General features: G+C 50.6%; 6 protein-coding genes across 6 annotated transcripts; 1 reads left to right on the top strand and 5 right to left on the bottom strand.

Annotated features, from left to right (window-relative positions):
* Nucleotides 1-157: 157 nt before the first annotated feature.
* On the bottom strand, nt 158-1,627 carry Z518_06080 (uncharacterized protein; the record flags this gene model as incomplete). The annotated part of the gene is made up of 2 exons (XM_013416890.1): nt 158-1,458; nt 1,513-1,627. 2 exons carry the CDS (start codon nt 1,625-1,627, stop codon nt 158-160), a joined length of 1,416 nt encoding a protein of 471 aa, XP_013272344.1.
* Nucleotides 1,628-2,597: 970 nt separating this feature from the next.
* Z518_06079 (uncharacterized protein) lies at nt 2,598-5,057 on the bottom strand (the record flags this gene model as incomplete). Its single annotated transcript, XM_013416889.1, has 1 exon — nt 2,598-5,057. One exon carries the CDS (start codon nt 5,055-5,057, stop codon nt 2,598-2,600), a length of 2,460 nt encoding a protein of 819 aa, XP_013272343.1.
* A 1,158-nt stretch (nt 5,058-6,215) lies between these two features.
* Nucleotides 6,216-6,947, top strand: Z518_06078 (pyrimidine 5'-nucleotidase; the record flags this gene model as incomplete). Its single annotated transcript, XM_013416888.1, has 1 exon — nt 6,216-6,947. The coding sequence occupies one exon, from the start codon at nt 6,216-6,218 to the stop codon at nt 6,945-6,947; it is 732 nt and encodes a 243-aa protein (XP_013272342.1).
* A 236-nt stretch (nt 6,948-7,183) lies between these two features.
* On the bottom strand, nt 7,184-8,203 carry Z518_06077 (uncharacterized protein; the record flags this gene model as incomplete). The annotated part of the gene is made up of 1 exon (XM_013416887.1): nt 7,184-8,203. The coding sequence occupies one exon, from the start codon at nt 8,201-8,203 to the stop codon at nt 7,184-7,186; it is 1,020 nt and encodes a 339-aa protein (XP_013272341.1).
* A 4,804-nt stretch (nt 8,204-13,007) lies between these two features.
* On the bottom strand, nt 13,008-15,137 carry Z518_06076 (uncharacterized protein; the record flags this gene model as incomplete). Its single annotated transcript, XM_013416886.1, has 1 exon — nt 13,008-15,137. The coding sequence occupies one exon, from the start codon at nt 15,135-15,137 to the stop codon at nt 13,008-13,010; it is 2,130 nt and encodes a 709-aa protein (XP_013272340.1).
* A 2,456-nt stretch (nt 15,138-17,593) lies between these two features.
* Nucleotides 17,594-20,510, bottom strand: Z518_06075 (uncharacterized protein; the record flags this gene model as incomplete). Its single annotated transcript, XM_013416885.1, has 2 exons — nt 17,594-18,032; nt 18,088-20,510. The coding sequence occupies 2 exons, from the start codon at nt 20,508-20,510 to the stop codon at nt 17,594-17,596; spliced, it is 2,862 nt and encodes a 953-aa protein (XP_013272339.1).
* Nucleotides 20,511-21,397: the final 887 nt, after the last annotated feature.

Raw genomic sequence — 21,397 nt, 5'->3', positions numbered from 1 at the left:
GGCTATTCCATAGCCCATCATAATGCAAGTCTGGTTGAATTGAAATAGAGTCTGCCTTTAGACGTAGGAGACTCCGGAAGTTCCAACATATTTTTCTAGGGGGTATCAGTAAAAGAAAAAGAACAATCCCAACCGGCATTTGTGCTTCCATTCAGAATCAGAAAGCAACTCCGACACCAGGGCTTCTCAAAGGGCCCCCGATTTCTTTGATTAAGACGTCATCGGTGTCTTTGATAAACTCGGCGTAAGAGGGTGGCATATCAGGCACACCACTCATAATCGGTCTCAAACCACCTTTGGTCACACTTCTGATCGTGCCACTTCGACTTTGCAGGTCGGTCGCAGTGGTTACACTGGTGTCGGCCTGGCTTTGAGTCTCAAAAGATAGGATATCTGTATCAACAGTACTCGCCACGGTCGACTCGGTCATTGTCCTTTGATGTTGACGTGGCCACAGACTCAGCGGTTTTGGAGGAGTAGCGGAAAGCTGGTAGAATTGAGCCCGTTTTCGCCGATGTTCAGCGAAAGACGATGACGTCGATGTTGACTTTGTGGTGCTGATAGAGGACGAATGACTACGGCGAGCCAGCCACTGAGAAATGCGTTTTTGTGTCTGATAGTTGGGATGGAAGTAACCGGCTGGACTCTTCATATCGGAGGGTTTGGAGAAATTCCTAGTGGTGGTGGCTGGGACGACTGGCGCCGGAGCAGGAACTTCGGATGATGTTCGTTCTGGCGCTGTTGGAGACATGGACGATCTGTCAACCACCTTGGGGAAGTTGAGAACAACACCATCGACGGTGACGGATGTCGCCGGGGGGCTAAACTCCTCTTGCATCGGCGTGAGAATCGCAACGGATGGTTCCGACCGAACTGGTAGATGGGCTGGCGGAGGCAAGCCCGGGAGAGACGCCCACGACACCGGATGCGAATGTAGCGCGTCATACTCGGACGGAGGCCGGGACGCGGATATGACGATGGACGAAGTATCCGGTCGGAAGTGTGACAGGCGACGTTGCTCAATCATCGATGCTGGCTTGACTGGAGGAGGTGACATGGACACCTTGTGCAAAATGAACTCATCGGATTTGGTTCGCACCAATGCTCGAGGGGGAAGCTTGATCTCGCCGAGGTCGGTAAAGCTCAGCCGGTCAAACTCGGGCAAATCCGACAATCGATTGTTCGGCATGTAGATGCTCAGCTCGAGAGGACGAAATTCCTGCGCTTCCCGGCGGAAAGGCAATGGTGGTTGAGGACCAGAGATGACGGGTTTGGAAGAAGGACGTCTCCGAATCGAGAGGCTCGATCTGAGAGAGGCTTTGCCGTGGGACACCCACTGCGATAATTGCGACGGTGGTGCTGGTATTGGAGTGGAAGGAAGGCCGTCGTATACCGTGAGCTTCATCGGTGGGACGAGGTGAGGCTGTTGATACATGATGCGCATTTCACGCTCGGTTCCTGATCACTTGTTAATGAAAATCTTGTTCTCTTGAGTGTAGAGGCTTGACAAACCAGCAGGACGTCGCTCGGTGTCGAGATCTTCGTTGCTCTTCGAAGAGAGACAGTCGAAGAAGGTGAAGGTGCATGTTGGCTCAAGCGAGTCTTCTGAGGCGACTCTGAGTTTCATCCCTCAACGCCAGTGTTTGGAGGTCGTTGCACGATTACGGTTCGGGTCAAAAGCGAAGATGTCGACGATGCCAGCATCGATTATGAATATTGAACCGGACTGAAATTAAGAGAATATGGTATGCAAGAAGAGGGAAATAGCAATCGAGAAACTGGAAGCTGCAATCACAGCCTGATGCCCGTCCAGCTTCCTGCGAGGTTGAAAGGTCGGTCGACCAGAGAGGGAGATACCTGAAACACACCTTTCGACTATGTAGATCCTCCACGAACCCTCGTTCCCCGAACTTGGAACTCATCATGAACGTGGCGTGCTCAGGAACGTTGCAGCGGAGCCTCGAGAGCATCAATCACACTGCCCGTCGGCGCGTGCAAAGCGTGGGCGTTGGATGTCTTGCTGTGAGATGAGCCTGGGGTCGTCGCATATTCACCGACTTGGTTGGACCAGAGGTTGCCAGCAACAACGGGCCCAGTGCAGGCCAGAAATTAACCCGAGAGGGCCTGACGGTCTAAGCGCCGAAGCCAAAGAGTTAGCGCAGAAGATGTTGATGGAGGATGCAGCGTTACGATTCGTGGGAGAGAAAGCGAGAAGGAAGATGAAAAGTGGAAAGGAAAATTCACAATCTGGGCGCCTACACGGCCACCACCACCAATCACGTCTTGTTCAGCGCATCAACACGAACGATTCCCTGACGAAGGGCTTCCCGAGGGGTGTGTAAGGAATCATGAAACTATCGCATGGCACTCTCAAAAACATCCGCCAGACTGGTGAATATGTGTTTCAGGATAGATTGCCATTAATCGGGGCGGTCGACGGCCAGCCCAGGCAGGCCACATGTCATTATGAACTACCGACAGGGACATTGTCTTGAGCCCTCAATTTTCTTTCGTACACCAACAACATCTGTGGCTCCATGTTCCACACCCCAAGAGCAATTCCCTCCCAAGTCCCTTACTATAAATTGGATTCAATCTCAATACCTCTCCATCTCTCTCGGCCTCGCCTCCATGGACCCACCCACTGGGATGATTTCTCGACCGTGAGAGTCAAAGTATCGCTGGTCGGGCTCCACCTCGCGGTAACGAGGCTGTTCATCCGGAACATACTCACGAACCGCCGGCATCCTATCATCCAGGAAAACACTTCCCTCATGCAATGCGGGACGAACACTCTGTCCACGCGGTATCATCTCCACCGGGGGAGGTTCATCGTATCGAATTGCTGTCGGGCGAACACTACCCATCCGAACAACTGGTTCGCGAAACTCGGGCCGCTCATCCGCGTACATTGTCGGTCGTTGTGGCCGCTCCATGATTTGCACACTGGAGCTTCGTGGTAATGATCCTGGCTCCAGGTACTCCCGAGTGGCAGGCCCAGGCGCCGCTGAATTACGAGGAGCTTCTGCAAAACGGTGATATGAAAGTTGCGGCGGAGGCATGTCCGACGCGTAGGCTCGCTCTGGCACCGCATCCACGAACACCGACCCTGCGCGGGCCGGTCGGTAATTCTCGTACGGGTCCGTGTCACCACGTCGCACCGACATCGCTCGAGGAACAACGGAAGTCCGCTCAGGTTGAAGGATTTCGCGGAATCTCCGGCCGTACCGATCCATCACAATTCTCTCAAGGGGCGCGGGGGGGGGCATAGACTCGGCAGCGTAACGATAAGGAGGCTCTCCATCATCGTACAATTCGCGATAAACGGGAGCTGGGGTGCGTACCACTCTCACCTCCTGCATCGGTCGCTCGTATTCCATAGCCACGTCCCGCGACGGACGTGATCCATCCGTGATTGCCGGGCTTCCCATTCTCGCATACGACGTGGCTCTCGCCCGAGTAGGGGATTCGTAGTACGGATCCGCATATTCTCGCGGACCCCCGGCGGCACGCAAACTGTGCATACTGGCTACTCGGCGTAAATCGTCGTCTCTCACCGGTCTCAAGCTGGCTCTGGACATCGCGCGAGGCTCGCTCAACGGCATCAATTGTTCAACCGGGCGTGGGAGTGGTCGTGAAGGAGATTCCACATACCGTTCTGGAGCAGGCATGTAACGAACTTCTTCCACGGGTTCGTCGTCAATGACAATGGGTCGATCTGCGCCCATCGGGCGTAGTCGACCAGAACCCAGTGGTTGCACATCGTGAAAAGGTGGAGGCGACACGTTTTCTTCTTTGATAAAGGCATCGGGAGAGAACCCGCCGTTTCGTCGGGACTTTTTCTTTTCCACCTTTCTCTTTTTTCTCGGCTGTCCTGCCTGGCTGTCTCCGGGACTTGGGGGAGATCCCGGCCTACCAATCCGTTGGGACCGCCGTGGACGAGCATTCTGTAAAAAGGGCGCATCCTTAGCTACAGCAAGAGGAGACACACGCGACGGTTGAGGGGCAATGGGAGAGGTAATTTGGTTTCTTACAATCCGCATGTTGGCCTCGGATGGTGAGACGAGTCTCTTTCCATGATCCTCCAGTTCCGAGTATCTGCGCAAGGGTCGACTTCGTGGATCTCTGCTGTCTTGCATAGCTTGGGAATGGACCGGGGGATATTGTGCCGTGGCTTCCGGGGGCGAGTACTCTCCTTCTTCCTCTTCATCGTCCAAGTCCATTGGAGGCGCGTCGGCGGGATGAGACGGCGCGATCGGTCCGGCGGCAGACACAGGCAGTCTCGCAAGGTTAGTAGAGCTCTCATCTTCAGGGTCACGACGCAGGGGTGAGCCCATAACGGCACTGACCACGCGCGGGCCTGATGGTTCGTCCGCCGGCAGCTCATCAGCGTCTTCGGCAGAGTGGCTGGGAGGACCACGCTCCGGTGTTGAATCAGGGGCTCTGCTTGAGTAAAAAGAGTTTTCGTCAAAAGAATCGCTAGCGTCTCCATCGTGTTTGGAAAAAGGGGATTTGGCCGCGTCCAATACGCGGGCCAGAATGGCTGGAAGGTCGAAGTCTGGTTTGGCCTCGGAGGGAGCAGGTTTTCTGCGGGCATCCAATCTCTTTTGTTCAAATTGTTCTTTCAACGCCTTCTCCAGTCTCTGTCGCTTCAACTGGGTTTCGGCCCGAACTAGATCATCTGATTTCGTCAAAAGGACAGGGTCAAATTCAGAAACATTACTGGCAGGGTGGCTGGAAGCAGTAGACATGCCATTTGCTTTGGTCGGAACTCGTGTAGAATCTTCTTCACGCTGGGACTGTGTAGCCGCCAGACGATTTGGCGAAGCACTAGAAGGAAATGGAGGAGGAACATTCAAGTGAGATGGTGACACTGCTGAAGGGGTCTGAGAGGAAGGAACTCTGATGGCATGCGCAGGCACTGTCAGTCGCGGGTGACTTCCAGAAAATACCTCATCGCGAATCCTGAGTATCTTCTCATACTCCGCCGCTTCATTGACGGATGGCACGGGTGATGGCAGGATGCCATTCAGTAGAGGACCAGCAGGAGCTGACATTTTCAACCTGTGCTGCGTGATGAGGGAAAACTCGAGTTACCGGCACAACAACATGGCGATATCAAAGGCACATGAAGTGACGAGGTAGAATAGTGGCCTGTGAAAGGAAAACGAGCGTATGAGACGATGTTGTCTGATGGAGGAATGGCAATAAGGAGGATGAAGCGCAGGGAAATTTCAAGCTCAACCTTCTGCCCAGCCACCAAGGGGACAGGTAGTAACTTATCTAACTAAGAGCGGTTAGTAGTCGACTCGCCAAAGCTGCCCATTCAGTCACAAACAAATTAGCAAAAAGTGCGAGGTATATGGGTTGCGTCTGCAACCTTTTGAATCTTGCAATCCGTCCTTCGTCCTTCAGACTTTCGACCAAATTTCCTGCACTGCGCTTACCTGGATCATCATCCCCCCTTTACCATCAATATCTCTTTTCTCTTCCTCTTGAAAATATAGATTGCAGGCAACACTCTGCCTCGCCACAAATCAAGACGGTCGTTGCCAGTCGAGAAAGAAACACAGGCAAAAGCTGACGTACACATCCTAAGCTTGACTAAAAGGCCGTACCTACATTCAGCAGTTCGAACATAAAACTGTCTTATCGAGGTCAGCATGGCGAAGGGAAAGGTAGACAAACGCCGCTGCGCCCGAGAGGAAGACATAGAGACAATCGAGTCCAAGAATCCATGCTCCTGAGGGATACTTCCACTTCTATACCGGAGAATGAAGATGACCCAGTACCAACACCACTCAATCACTAGGAGATTGGAGTCGAGTTCTGTTCGGCTAGTTGTCAAGTGTAGCGTATAATCCCTTACAAGTCACCTCTGGCCTGCAAGGCGTAGAATTGTCTCTGGATAGGTTTCTCAACTGCTCATGCAGACGCTGAGTAACTCGAGGCTGCTACAAAACCTCCCCCCTCCCCCCTGGGAACGTCAACAAGTCATCCTCAGGCAGGACTACTTAGATGCCACCATCATTTCCAACCAACCAGAACTCGTTCATTCCCTTTATTTCATCTGCTTTGTTTAGACTTCCTATTTATGTAGACTCCGTACCGTGTCTTCCAATCTAAACCAAATTCCAGATTCATTTCCTTGAAACTCCAACTCCAGGCCGGTATCATCGCTCATCATAGCCCATCATCTCAATTTTTCGACCAAAATGGGAGCCATTGAACCCCTTCCCACTTCCACTGCGAGAAACAAAGACAAAGAAACCCGTGCCATCTTCTTCTTCGACATCGACAACTGCCTGTACCCAAAGAGCAAAAACGTGCACGACCACATGGCGCTCCTGATAAACCGCTACTTCATCAAACACCTGGACGTTTCCACCGATGAAGCCACCCGCCTCCACCAACAATATTACAAGGACTACGGGCTCGCGATCGAAGGGCTATCACGACACCACAAAATTGACCCCATGGATTTTAACCGGGAAGTCGACGACGCGCTACCGCTAGACGACCTTCTCTCTCCAAACCCGGAGACCAGATCCTTACTAGAAGCCTTCGACAGATCGAAAGTCAAACTGTGGCTATTCACCAACGCCCACATCACACATGGGCGACGCGTAGTGAGGCTACTGGGCATAGAGGACCTCTTCGAAGGAATCACATACTGCGACTACTCTCAACAACCCCTGGTGCCGAAGCCGCTTCCGGAGATGTTTGCCAAAGCGGAGCGAGAAGCAGGCGTCACCGAGCACACGCAGATATATTATGTCGACGACTCGTATTTGAATTGTCAAGCGGCGTATAAGCGAGGATGGACCAATACCGTACATCTGGTTGAGCCTCAGATCCCCGCTCCGCCGGAAAAAGCATGCAAGTATCAAATCAGCCATCTTCGACAGCTTTCAGACCTGTTTCCTGAGCTTTTGCGCAAGTACTAAATACAGAATACGAAAATGTTCCGTCATGATGGTGATATTGAAAAGAATGAGATGAAAATTATAATACATAAGAATGATCCGATCAATTTGCCCTTTTCCTATTCAAGTTCCCGGCTTTTTCCTCGCTCAAACGACCTCGCTCAAAGGAAAAAAAAAATAGGCTTTGCTTGAACGCTAGACAAACAGACCAGAAAACCCCGCGGGCGTCATCTCATTATTATTCCATAGGGCCATTTCTAAGCAACGGTGAGTTGTCGTCTCCGACCAGAAAGATCACTGGGGCAAAATTTCCAAGCTCCGGCATGTTTCCTGGCATGCCAATTCCTGATAACAGCCTCGAGAATCCAAGGCACATTGGGATAGGCACATTTCTCTCCATCAATAGTAAACGATTTGTCTCGACAACCCAGTGTCCAGGGTGCGGAGCAGTAGAGCTCGGCATCTTGGGCCGCCAGGCGCTCAGTTTGCTTCCATACCTTCATCAAAGCGTCAGAATCGAGCACATGCAGACACGCCAACGTGGGGATCTCGTCATGCAAATGCTGGATTAGATCGGGGGCAAATGATTCGATGATGTGCCGGAACGTGACGCCATGGAACTCAGATGCTTTGGTGACAAAGACATATTTTTGGAAAATGGCCAGGCCTTCGGCAAAAGACTGATGGCCTTTGGTGTTTTCTTCCATGGCGCCCGGTCGCTTGAGCATCTTTTCAATCTCCGGGAACAGGAAGTCGTCTTCGACTTTGTGGTGCTGGTCCAAGGTGGTGAAGAGCTGTTGGTTGAAGAGGAGAAAGTCGGCGGCTTCTTGGGTACCAGGTTGGATAGAGACCGAGTGATTCCACGAGGCGTTCAATGCGCGAATGATGGTGTTGTGGATCTGGGCCATTTGACGTGCACACCAGAGAGCAGTGTGATTCTTTGGTACCGAGGTGGGGATATTCTCGGGGTGGATCGTGGCGATGAGTGGGTAGTGGTCGTCAGCCCATCGCGGTGTGTGCATGCTGATTCTTGATATGGCACACGTCGATGTCGTTGTAGCAGAGGAGGTAGAGTTATTTGATCGGATAGAACGTGAAGAACGAATAGAGGAGGAAGAAGAAGAACCTTCGAGGTTGGCTGTATAGACTTTTCGCTCGGCTGCAGATAGGTATAACAAATGAGAGTATCGAGCCGGGGGAGGTGATTTTGGTTGAAACTCGGGAGAAGAAGACATATTTCTTGGGATGGGTTCTTTGATAATAGGAACAGCCGGCATGTTAAAGTAGAAGAGAGTCGTTGGTAAGTAAGTACTCGCAATTTGTAGGAAAAACCTCGGGCGGGAAGAAGTAGAAAGAGACAGTTGAACAAACCGTATAATGCAGGTGAGGACCTCCACGTGCTTATGTATGTGACAGCCGAAGATCTTTTTATGCGTACGTATCACCGACACCCTTGTCCAGCTGCGGCCAGGGGATCCAGACTTGAAAAGCTTTTTGAGTTTTCCTTTCATCATTTGTGAAGGACGGATAGACACCGGTGAGAGCGATGACAGGCAAGGGCGAAGAGGAGGCTAATGGACGCTATGTCAGGTCAGATCAGGCGGTATCACACCTCACCACCTCACTGTTCCCAAGATTGGAAATGTCAAGCCACGAAAAGACAGAGAGGGAGACCGGCAGAGTTTAACGATGGAGGTTGCGGCACGGGTTGAAGCCTTACAGCAGTGACTGACGGTCCATTCAGATATTGATTTGGGCCCCCTTGCATTCTGCTTTTAGTATGGTGTCAGGTACGGTTGTAAGGGCCAACACGACCAAGATTTTGACCCAGCTTGCAGGTTTTTCCCGGGAAGACACCCAACTAAGATTTCAGGGATGCTGTCAGCTGTCAATGGCGAACAGACCACCTTTAGCTTGTCCACTTCCCGGTCACCACGTGGTGATACCAGAATTGCCAGCACTGAATGGCTGCAGAATGCATCCGCCCATCTCTGTTCCTGGCTTTGCTGCAATTAAAGGCCCAGGGGATGAGTCTGGCTTTTCACTCACTGGCTGATCAATCCAATTGTTGGAATTGACGAACTACAGTACATTCCACTGAACACTGATCAAGAATGATCGATCGAGATGTCCGTGGTTCTGAAAGGGGATCGTCAGGCTATCACTCGACCTATTGGCAATTTGGCGCGCCAGGGGATCCCGAGCGAGGAGAAATCGAGGCACCCCTCGACTAATAATTCCCAATGGGTCTAAGTGCGAACTGGTTGGCCCCGGGTACGCTTTGTTCCTAAGCTGATGATCGGGCGATCCGAAATACAGATGCATCGACTTGAATGGACTCGGTTGGGGAGGTCTGAAGCACCACAGATTCTTTGTTGTGCAGACCAGGTTTTGCTGGCAGGTTTGACGGTTTTGGATTTTGAGCTTAAGAAGGGGAGTTATTTTTAAGCCACAGATCCTTCTCTTTGTCTTTTTTCCGGGGGGAGGCCTGATAATAGGTGCGCCGGAACTTTGGAGAATCTGAGTAAGGTTTTGGACGGCAGGGTGATGACAGGACCTGGCCAACACAGAAAGATTGGATGGCTGGCTGAGCCTTTGTTACACAGTCACAATGGTGAAGCAAAATTTGGGTTCTAGCCTGGTGACTTTTTGTCGGCTGCTTTGTTCTCGCTTTCTGCAACATAGAGGTGCCCAGTGATTGTAGGGTTGGCTAATTTGTGGAAGATTGATCGTTGTACGGTCAACAACGGAGGGAAAGGGGAGAATAAGTTTCGATGACCTAAGCTGACAGGTGTTGACAAGGTTCAAGGATCGAAGGGATTATGGTACCTTGCAGGACGATGGAAACTTCGGAAGATCAGCGCCAGGAACTGGAAGGAAAATCACAGGCAATCTGAGTGACAGACAGGGTTGCGACAGCATTCACAGGTTGCAAGCGGCGCACCGCAGTGGGCATCTTCAGTAGAGTTCACTCAAACAACCTCTTCATCTCTTCTTTTTTTATTGTACATACTGTAGTTTGCTTCCCTAACATGGTATCATCTATTCGACCTTCAACTTGCCCCCCTCTTGGTGTCTCTGATACGGCCTCCGACACCCAACACGAACACAATAATCCCTAACTCCTTCACACCATCAAGGCGTGTCCCTTGCTGAGCCAGGGAGCGATCCGAGCCTCTTTCACTCCTCCGCACGAATGGTCTCGACTTCCTAGCCTTACGACCGTGTCCATCCATCCTGTCCGCGGAGATGACACTGATGGCGGCAAAATGCCTCCTACTATGGCATCTCAATCATGAGAGCCTTTCCTCTCTTACAATCTTTCCTCGAACCCCGAAAACTCCAATACGAGGTCGCCGAAACAATGTCCTTGTGCTCTTGGCTCAGCGGTGGCAAGGCGAGCGCTTGGTGAAACTCGCCAAACAAACATGTCACAGGTTGCACACGTGGTGGCTCTGAAACACCTTCGCTGCATTTGCCTCGAAATCACCGACTCGAGGTCATAGTGTCTGTATGTCTGTCTTGTCATCTCTCGTGATGTTGGTTGTCGAGTCACCTAAACCCTGCAAGATGCAACGCTGTGGTATCGCGACCCGTTTTGCATTCCATTCAGTATTAGCACCATGAATGATCCTAGAATGAATCATAGCGTAACAACAGCCAACTCCTCCATCAAGACTTCCTACGGGTTTAGAGGCATCAAATGCTTTGGCCATCCTAATCCTAACAAACATGTTCAACCCGTCTTGTGACTAATCTGATACCAAGATCCTGCAGCATCCGGCCTTTGCGCCGAAGCAACTCTTTACAGCCCTGTAGCTCGTTTCGACTTTCAAACCTCATGGTCCAAATTTAGATTGAATGACTAAGGTATCGTTGTCAAGCACTCTTGAGCGGATTCATTGAAAGCTATTCTCCTCCCGCGGCGCCCTATGTCCAAAACGTCCTGGCCCGATATTTTCCGATGTCTTTGAATGCATGTGCATGTGGACGTGAAATTGATATTTCAACACCTCAACAGCGACCTTCTTGAATGGTCCGGTAGGGTCTGTTTCATGAAAGTGACCTGTACCAATGCTTGCTTCCATCACTAATCCACGACGACTATGGTTTTCTGTCTTCCTCCTTCTCTTTCTAGGTCACAAGAAGATTTGGAATTCTCCGCTTTTGAATCAAAATCGTCGACCGCTCGTCTTCGTTATCCACCCTCTCCACCCAGATGGACTCTGAAGGCAATCCACGCATACAACCGCAACCTGTCTGACGTTAGTATGACAACTCGTGATAGACTTTGAAGGGTGGCTCACGAGGCCAAAAGATACGAGTTCACCCAGTTGGACGGGAGCTTTGAAGATGAATTGCAGACAGGGACGCCTGCTTGTAGTGATTGTCGGCGGTCGCGCTAGCCACCCTTGTCATTATAGCTCAATCGGTGCGAGGCCAGAACAACGGCTTGCAAAGGTTTGGTGAAATGAGGCCCTTTAGGGAAAACATGCGAAAATTGGCGAAATCGGGGCACAACTGAGAAGCCGTGGGGTATTGGAACATCAGGCACGGTTTGGCGCACAATTCGCTCGACTGTATGAGCTAGAAACACCGTTTGGGAATTCAACGAGGCTTTCGAATCATTCGTTAAACGAGAATATCGCAGTTGTCAACAAGACTAGCTTCGCTTTGGCAGGACGAAGTCTGGAAGAGGAAATGTTGATCAGAAGTGAAGGTCACAGTTCATTTCGGCTGAACATGTGAGGCTCGTCGAGGCCAAGATGCGGTACATATCTGACCGCTCAGAGCATTTTCCTTTTGGAGCACGCCAGACCAACTTCAGGGCACCAGGCCAATGTCGAAGGACTTTCTCTAGGAGAGGACCAGGCCACCAGTGGAGCGTTTACTTCTGCAGGGTACCGGATCAATGTCGAAGCCGTTTTCTTAGAAGGGCACCAGACCAGCGTCCGAAGATTTGTTTCAGAAGGGTACCCGACCCACACCAGTCGTTCCGTCAGAGGAGCACCTCCTCATCAAGCATACCATTTCAATAAACGTCCCCCCTAGATTGCAACGAAGCCAAATGCTGACTGATCAAATGATCAGACATGTCCCCATCCTCGAAGTGAAAAGGTTCAACAACTGGTTCACAGGCCTAGACCTCCGGGTTCTGACCTCGTGCTCCATCTAGCATTCTTTGGATGGTGACCTTCCAAGCCTGAAGGTCGATGGAAAAGTTCGAATGAATCGTCTCAGCGGGATCTGACAATCTCAATATCCCATCAAGGAGAATCCTTCGGACAGGCCAGTTGGAATCCTGGCTTTTCGGCGCCTTGACGGGCTCGGTCTGGATCTTCTCGATGAATTGGGTATCAAGTTCGGTCCGTCAAATATACTGTCGTGGACGGGACCGGTGGTGCGGAATTTGCGGATCGAAAAGGTTTCCGGGTTCGACATCTTGTCGAAGACATTGCCGATCCAGTCATTGCTGAATGCATGAGTTTCAAGTATCACGGGCTTGCCGCATCTCCGCGAATACTCCTTGCGGAATCGACGGTGGAGGATCGCCCGGATGCGATGTGAAGTCGAAGGTGGCCGTGCGCAAGAGAAAAGGCCTGACCTCGTGGTACCATTGCTTGCTGACCGCCAATAATGCCACTGCCATCGAGGGGGAAAGCGGCGAAGCCGGTCTGCTCGAACTCGGACTGGAACTATTGTGCAATGGCCGCAGAACATGCCCTTGATATGTCAATGTGTAAACGGTATTGTGGATCTCAGCCAGGAGATCGAACTATGACAACATTTTTGGTTTGGTTTGGCTTGGTGGTTTTTTTTTTTTTTTTTTTTTGTTTCCCCTGGTGGACGGGCTGGCTTCTCAGACTTTCTCAAAGTATGTACAGCATGTGCGGTAATCCCTTTAAGTCTTCTGATGGGTAGTGTCACAGCTGCGAAGCGAAACAAAGGAGCCTAGTTGGCCTTGAGGAAGCGTTACTCGCCAGAAGACCCGAAGTCATCTAGTCCAGGGACATATCTCCAGATGGCTTTATATCGCACCTGGACAATGATGATCAGACAAAGACCCACAGCCCACCTGAATCATCCTTCCAGTTCCATGAGTCGGGCCTTCCATCCATCCACTCCACGAAGCAATGTGTCCAGCTCCTCCTTTTCATCTTCTAGCTTGATTCTCTTCTCTGCATCGAGCTTGCTAAACACATAGTTGCCTTGGCCATCAAACTGCAGAATCATGCTATGATATTTCCACAAACTTCGTCGGTGGCTGACGGTCATGAGAGTGGTTCCTAGGCTCTTGGCGGTTTCGTACATTTTTCGTTCCATCTCCAGTGTAACAGAACTGGTGCACTCATCCAAGATTGCATATTTGGGTTTGTGATAGAACAGTCGCGCCATGGCAATACGTTGTTGTAGACCTCCAGAGAAGACGTCTCTCCATTCTTCCACGGCATCCCAACCATTAGGCCTATTGATCACGGATTCAATCTCCAAGATCCCAAGAATTTCCCTGAGAGCTGCCTCCGACCCATTTTTGGCTCGGAACTCATATAGAGTGTCTGGATAGATGATTTGATCTCGAAGAGTACCTCTGCTGAGATATGGTCGTTGAGGGATGTAGAATATTTCGTCGAAATTCGGCTTCTGGACCCTTCCACCGTATACAGGCCACAAGCCACCCAGAATTCTGAACAAGCTTGACTTTCCACAACCATTGGGTCCCACGATCAACAGGTGATCACCGGGTTGGATGTGGAAGGTCAGTTTCTTGACGAGAACATCGCCATTCGGGCTGACAATGGGGACATCGGTGAATTCAATGTTCTCGCTTTCTTCGATCGTGCCTCGCCCTTTCAAAACGGCCGCATTTTCTTCAATGCTTGCAGAACTGACAAGTTTCTTCTCAAAATGCCCTGCTGAAACTTCATCCATGACGTCCAGAAGTCCGGCAACTCTCGACGTATATCCAGCCAACTCAGTGATTTCCTTGTACGAGAACATGATGCGCCCAAATGCGTCCGAGCTGCTGAGCAACATCCGTCTGTTCTTGACGAAGCTCTCGGTATGATCACCTACAGCATTTAGTGTCTGGCCGGGAATCTTGAAGAACACAGGTAGTGAGCATAGGATGAGGCCCAGAGCACCCCAGAAATATTTGATGACAAAGTCCTCCATGAAGCCATGATAGAGCCTTCTCCTCAGTATCCGGTTGACGTGTTTGATCAGAGTGAAGTATCCTTTATCCAATCCTTCCTTTTCTGCTTCGTGGCCGGCGTATAACGCAATTTCTTCACTGTAATCGATAAGTCGAGTGTGTTGAAAGCGAAATTCTCCTTCCAGTCTTGCTTCATCTGCAACATACTTTCCGAAAGGAGGGGTGAGGGCACGCATGACGTTGGCCGATATTTGCACAAGCAAGGCCATTGCAAAAAGTCCTTCTCCCCCGACCGATTTCGACAAAGAATAGTTGTAGATGACCATGTCAAGAATGGGTTTGGCCAGATTGGAGTACAATTCTGCCAATGAATTACTGAATTTTGAAATATCCACCGTAATCAACTGGTCGGGATTTTTGATCCGGTCATCCAACGCCGATAGAGTGTAGAAGGTCATATTGTCCAAATACTTTTCATGAACATAACTCGTCAATCGTGTGCGGTAAGAGAGGGCCAGTCTGGTCTGGTGGTACTGGAGCATCGAGTTGGTAAACGTTGCAGGAATGGCTACCAGCATCCACCATACCAGGCCCAAGATGAAGTCTCTACCACGCCCCTTGACCAAAGCTGACACGACTCTGCCATCGAGATCGGCGACGTAAAGGGAGAGAAGGGTGCGCAAGATCAGGAAAACGCTATGGCTCACGAGGAGTCGTAGCTCTTTACTTCGCCAGCCGGGTATGACGATTTTCAGCAGACGGAGGAGATTGCGGAAGAACTCTCTGTTTATTTCCACCCTCTTCTTCCGGTGTTCCTGATTTGCAGTGTCTGAATCTGCGTTGCTGACTGACTGATAGGCTCGAATTTCGGCCTGCCTTCGAGCGGCAGCTTTCTGTTCCGAGACGGCATTGTAGACTCGATGGATCAGGGCGACAACCAAGGTGATGTAGACGGTTCGGGAGATGTTCGTGCGGTGCTTGAGGTAAAGAGACGTCAGTTCCGAGATCAGTTGCTTGACGGTACGCCCCGGAGGGAGCAACTTGGACTGTGCTGCCATGATGGGGCGCAGTTGGGTGAGATGTCTTGAATGGCGAGATCGAACGTCTCTATCACCATTTTAAGAGAGAAGAAGCTACCGGGATGTAGTGATGATGAAAATCGACATGTGCCACCACGTCCGCTTTCACATGTTATGATGGACCATGAAATCTCACGTGGTCGGCTGCCGAGAGCCGTTCAGCCATTCCCTGTTTTCTGCTCCCGGCTCAGCCCTTTTCTATACTGATAACTTCCACCTAATTAATACAGTACATCAACAGCTCACCATCAATCGTCACACCCAAGCAAGAGATGCCACAAGAGCCCATAGTCTAACAGAGGCACCTAAATCTGCATTGGACTTGTAAGAGGCGGTAGGATACCGCCGTCTGAATACCTAGTCCTCCATGATCCATACCGCGATATGGTGCAGAGGTATCATGGTAAGTTTACTTCTAGCTACACATCAGCGGTACAGGAGAAAGGCAGATGATGGATCTCTATTGCTTCTCCAGGTTCCTGACTCGACAGCGGTATAAAAGACAAGGGTCACATGACGAAACAATCCGTGATCTATCCGGATTCTCCCATGAACCACTGCGATTGCACCAGTCACGCTTCGGCTCTCTTTACCACCACTAGAAAGACCGGCGTAATCCTCAGGCTATAATGTCCTCGAACCAGGGACAACTTGTTTCTGAATTGAGACCCAACCGCCGCCATACCGGCTGCCCTTGAATCTATCTCTTGCGCAACAATGTCAACGACCCTTGTTGAATGCATCGAGCCAGATGATTCTACCAAACCGATCACTATCATCGATCGGCGTCCAGATGCCGTTATAGGCTCAGGATTTTCCGTCATCATCTTCAAAACCAACGATACTCCGATCGTCCAGCGTCGAAACTGTTTCCCGGCGATTCCGTCAATAATGGTAGGTATTGTGGCATGACTACTACGGAAAGAAATATCTATGAGCATCTGGGAGACCATAGAGGCATCGTCAAATATCTTGGCGTTGAAGACGAGGACGCTGGATCGATGAAATGGCATACGTGAAGCAGGGCGATCTCTCAACTCACGTCAAACCCCATGATTTACCTCAGGAGTCGTCTCTCGCTCAAGCTGGATTCAGTCATTATTGATCAAAACCCTCAATCACATTTATCATTGCATAGTCCTCAACCAAGACGTCAACCTCCACAACACCTTGGTGGACGGAGACTGTTTGAAGGTGATTAATTTGGGCAGTGTCACAATCTTTCCACCGGACTCGGGATATGGAAGCCACATGCGCCGACGACCCTCTCTTCCCCAGCTAATTTACTCTATCTTGGCTTTGTCATGTACTCGATCGCAACCTGGCAGGTCTTCTTCCGAGAAGCGCTGCTGGCTCACGGTAGAAGAGCTTCCATCGACCAAGGATATTTTGTTCGGAGACGCCATTCAGAAGTATTGGGAGGACAAGAACAGTACCGCTGCTTCGCGCCATCAAGATTTTACAGCCCTACTAGAGTCAACACCTTCAACCAATGCATGAAGAGCCTAAAAAGGTTACCTGCTCTCCCGCCTCTGGTCAGCTGCGTGCGGCTGAGTCTTGTCGTTCGAACTACAGCATACAGTGGAAGAAGGGGTTTCACAGTGATAAAGAGTACCTGGCTGCCACTTCACTCACTCCCTCAACGACCTCTGCGGCCCATGCCCTACTCTTAGCTCACAAATGGTACAATAGCACCTAGTAATCTGAACATCACTATGATGCACATCCCGAGCAACTCGAGCGAGAGGTCTGTGACGGGACTTTGCGATTATATCGTTCCCTTGACACAGAATAGCTCTCATTGATGGATAGATCCCGCCAGTGGAGGAACACAACCGGGAGTCCTAGATGAGCCATCCAAGGTACGGCTCATGCCGCAAACGGATGACGGATATATATAAGTATGACAGCCTGCGTGGTCTCAATAATACCGCAAATGGCAGGTCCAGCTAGATGCAGGAAAAATTCTGAACTCCCAGGAGGTCTAAAAGGAAAAGAACGAAGGCATGTACGTAGTCATCGGAATCAGCAAAACCAGGATACATAGCTCGGGGGGCTGGAGGCCATCCAGGTCGGGGTCGGACAGGTTGCGGACGGGGAAGGCCAGTGTCGTTAAGTCCGTCTATCGGATTTCAGATCCGTGACCCAAGCATCAATGGGTGGCCAGAGGTTTTGGCATGCAGAGGCTGGGGGCTTTGGGGGAGGTGCAGAGAACGTAACGTCGAGGGTCGAGGCTGAGTAGTACAGGATGAAGTGAAGATCTTGAGGTATACACAGCTTCCCCTATTGGAGGATATAGTAACCAGATAGTTTTTACAAAATGTTTCTGATACTCTTTGATCGCTTCCTTAACATCGGTCTCTCATTACTGCATTTACAGTTACGATATCCGGATACAGAACCAGCTGCTTTGCGACCCCTATTCAAAACACAGCTCAAAAGCCCTCCATCAGCCCCTTCAGGGTTATCGGCTTCCGAACGGCGTTGGAAAATCCTTCGTGAAATGAAACCCACACCCGACTTTCGTCCTTTCCTTTTGACATTGTCATCTGTACCGCAGCTCCTTTACCTGCGGACTTGGGTCGACTCTCGTTGATGATCCGGCCGAAGAAATCTCTCTTCATCCCCGATTCATTCGACATGGTCTGTTTGGCCTTCTCCACAGGGGTCTCATTCTCCTTATCTTCATCTCCGTCCACATCCATTGTGAGCTCTGCCACTGCCACTGACGAACGGGCTTGTCTTGCCAATGAGTTTAGCAATAAATTTTCTTTCCTGAGCTCTTGATCCAGCACCTGACGTACAGCATATCGTACCGGACCAATTGATGATGCCGATTTGTCCAAGTGAAAGCTGAACAAAGTATCAAGCGGGCTAAGATCTATCAGCAACGGCCTCCTCGGTCACACATGACATGGTAAAGACTTACGGTTCCATTCTATACGCGAAGCCACCGTTTGAATGAGCTCCACCACCTTCGATCTCGACGCGGACTTTTTCAAACGAAATGTCGAGAGCCACCATTGTTCGCACAGCATTCTTGATGCATACCTTCTCGCTTTCTTTCCGTACACTTGCGACGCTGGCAGATCCACCAGAACCTCCAATTACAATCGGCTTGATTTCCGGTGCGAGCATTTTGCCTATGGCTGGGACGAGCTCTGTGGCCAGAGTGTCAAGAGAGCTAAACAATCTCAGCAAAGATCCGGAGAGGCTCGACCGCAGCTCGGTAAGAAGTGCTCGATTTCGTTTCTCCGCCTCGTAAGCCGCAAAATCTGCCTTGAGACCGCTGAAAGGATGCAAGTCCACTTGTTCATCCTCAGGCTTCTCGTCGATCCAAGAGCTGGTACCTTTATCGACTGTTGCAAAGAGATTATGGAAACCACAAGCACTCGTACTCAAGTAAGGTGTTAATTCCCATTCCTGGCCCGAGTATACACGATTTGATAAGCAGTCGTGGAAATGAAGCCACTCGTAACTCGCGTTTGGTTTTGACAGCTGAACATCATCCTGATATACTTGTGTAGGATACGTAGCGAAGCATTCGGTAATGAGGCGGTCGTGCTCCCCACAGGTATCTGCCATCTCTCTTAGAGTAGCAATAGCTGCCCGCTTTCGAAGGTCTGATACTCCAATGGGATGGGTTATCGACCCGGCAACAAGCCTGGCGTCATCTGCTAAGAGGACCGTTGGAAGATTCGGCAAACCAGCTCCTTCAATGAATACTCTTTCAACGACTTCCCGGACACCGCCCCGTCCAAGACCTTTTTGTTCTGCCATAGCGTCTCCGAGCTGGGGCTCCAACCATTGACGTGTCAATCTAGCTTTGGCTCCATCTGTTCGTAACTTGTGTGCAATCCATTCGGCCTGTACGAGCACTGCTCGGATATCGCCTTCTCCAGAGCCTCGAGATCCAGGGACTCTCTGCTTTCGCATGCCCAAGCCCCAGGCGTTTTCACATAGCCGGCGGACAGCATCATTGTCACAAGCAATATTTTCTTTTTCGAAAACGGCCTTCACCCGAGCAATGACTTTGTCGATTGGTGCCTTTCGCACATGAACAACTTCTGCAATGGAACTGGTTCGTAGTAGTCGGAGTGAAGGTGCGTATACATCGTTACACACCAAAATCAGAGGTCTGAGCATCCTGAATTTATCGTCCTTTTTCTTCTTGTTTCCGACAGCTTCTTGATTTCCTCCCCGGGCGGAATTTTTCTGGTCAAGTTGAACTAGATCGATTAGAGCTTTGATAAAGCCACCCTCACCACCACTTGAGCTAGGTCCTGCCGTAGCGCCGTCAACTTCGTCTACGACGACACAGACAGGGCGCCCTGGCTTTCTCGCTTTACCTTGCTCCTTTATTCCACGCACTGTTTCAGTGCCCAGAGCATCTTTGATCCTGCCTTTCACAACATCCCCGCTCCTGTCGTCGCTTGCGTTGATTTCGAGAACTTCGTATCCGGCCTGTTTGGCACAAACATGAGCTAAAGTGGTCTTCCCAAGTCCTGGGGGTCCCGTCAATAGCAGAATTTTCCGGTGTTGTCGCTGAGTTTGATCCTTTTCGTCAAATATCCGCATTGATTTGGGTTTCGAATGACCGGGAAAGACCAGTTCATCCCAGGATTTGAGCCATCTCAGGACAGATCTATGAGTACGTTCATCACCCACAAGATCGGTAAACTTCTTTGCACGGTATTTCTCGGTCCACATTTGGTGCACGGTCGACTTCGAACTGGGTATGACGGCATTCGTCCGGGTTTGAAGAGGTATTTCTGCTGCTTGCTGAGATTTTCTTTGCTTCTCGAACTCGTCGAGTTGACGCTGTGTCTGTGCCTCGTCCATGAGCTTGTGGATGTCAACGCCATAGTATGATTTCCTTGCACGACCCGCAACTGTCGTCGACCGTTGCGCAATTGTCTGTTCGTATGGGAGAGCTTCTGACTCTTTCCTCAAGGGAATACTCAACGAAGTGCCGGTTGATATCTGCACATTCACCGTCTTTGGTGGTAGTCTTCTCAACCGAGGCCGAGGAAGAGGTGGTAGAATTGGACTAGAAGGGATTTTCTGTGGCACTGCTTCAGAATTGGTGTTTGCACTATCATGCTTTTCCGGATTTGTGGCCAATGTCTGTGCTTCTGGGCCAGGATCCTGTTGTCTTTGTACGTCCGCTGGCTTGTCCCTGCCTTTGTCGTCATCTTCATCACTGTCATCAAAAAACCCTCCCACAATTTTAGCTTTCTTTGGATGAGGTAGGGTGGGAAAGGGCTGAAATAGTCGGCGTTTCTTTGTATTGGTAACTGCCGAAGGCGAGGAACTTGCAGGGTAAAGGATGGGAGATGAAGAGAGAGGCATTTCGTCTGGGCCTGGGTTGGATCGGGAGGATTGAGATCCTGTAGAAGGAGACGGCGGACTCGAGCCGCTCAGGGAAGCATGGGTGTGTTCGATTGTATTCTCAACACCGCCCACGGGCCTTGATGCAGAGCTTCGAGGTCGGTGGAGTTAGGACATGAAGGAATGATACTGATCCTGCCGGGTTGATTTCGGGTCTTTGTCGTGTTCGAGAAGAACAATGTCCTCGAACCAAGATGAGTATGACATTCTGTACACCGGTGCCAGCAGAATTCTTGCAACACGACGCGTTTCCCCACAGACGCGTCGACCGCGTCTTCCATCCAGTTCAGCAGTCTGCCGTACAGCCAGGTTCACTTCCTCTCTCGTCGATTGAACTACATTTATTGCTTGAAGTGTCTGAGACATTGTACTTACATCCTTAAGCCTATATCAACTTTTAGCAATGTCGCATATGTCGTCTTTTCGGTCTTCTCGATCGTTCTGGTACGGAAACGGCCGCGAAACCTGTTGCCCAAATACTCTTGATCATATCTACTCGACCTAGCAGTCTGAAATGCCCGGGGAGAACATACGAGACACCTCCGAGAAGATATTTGCGAAGTTAGATCCGCAATTTCCTTCCAGATTCATGCGCAGACTGCGCTGGCAATGCGCGCAAAAAGGCCGCCCTCCGGCCCTTTGCCGGATATTTAGGTAGGCCCCGAGGGCGGTCGATGATTTCTTCACCGGAATCTACTTGTCCATCATGTACGATTCTTCGGCTAGTCCTTCACCTATCAGTGGAGAACGCAAGAGTATAAAAGAAGGGAAACGGGAACTGCGCGATGAAGACCCCGCCGCTTTGAATTACTAGCCAAATGGATTTCTCAAATCAAGTGATTTCACTC

The sequence above is a fragment of the Rhinocladiella mackenziei genome (assembly GCF_000835555.1).
Source record: "Rhinocladiella mackenziei CBS 650.93 unplaced genomic scaffold supercont1.4, whole genome shotgun sequence".
NCBI classification, from domain to species: domain Eukaryota; kingdom Fungi; phylum Ascomycota; class Eurotiomycetes; order Chaetothyriales; family Herpotrichiellaceae; genus Rhinocladiella; species Rhinocladiella mackenziei.
This window is presented reverse-complemented; position numbering and strand designations above follow the sequence as displayed.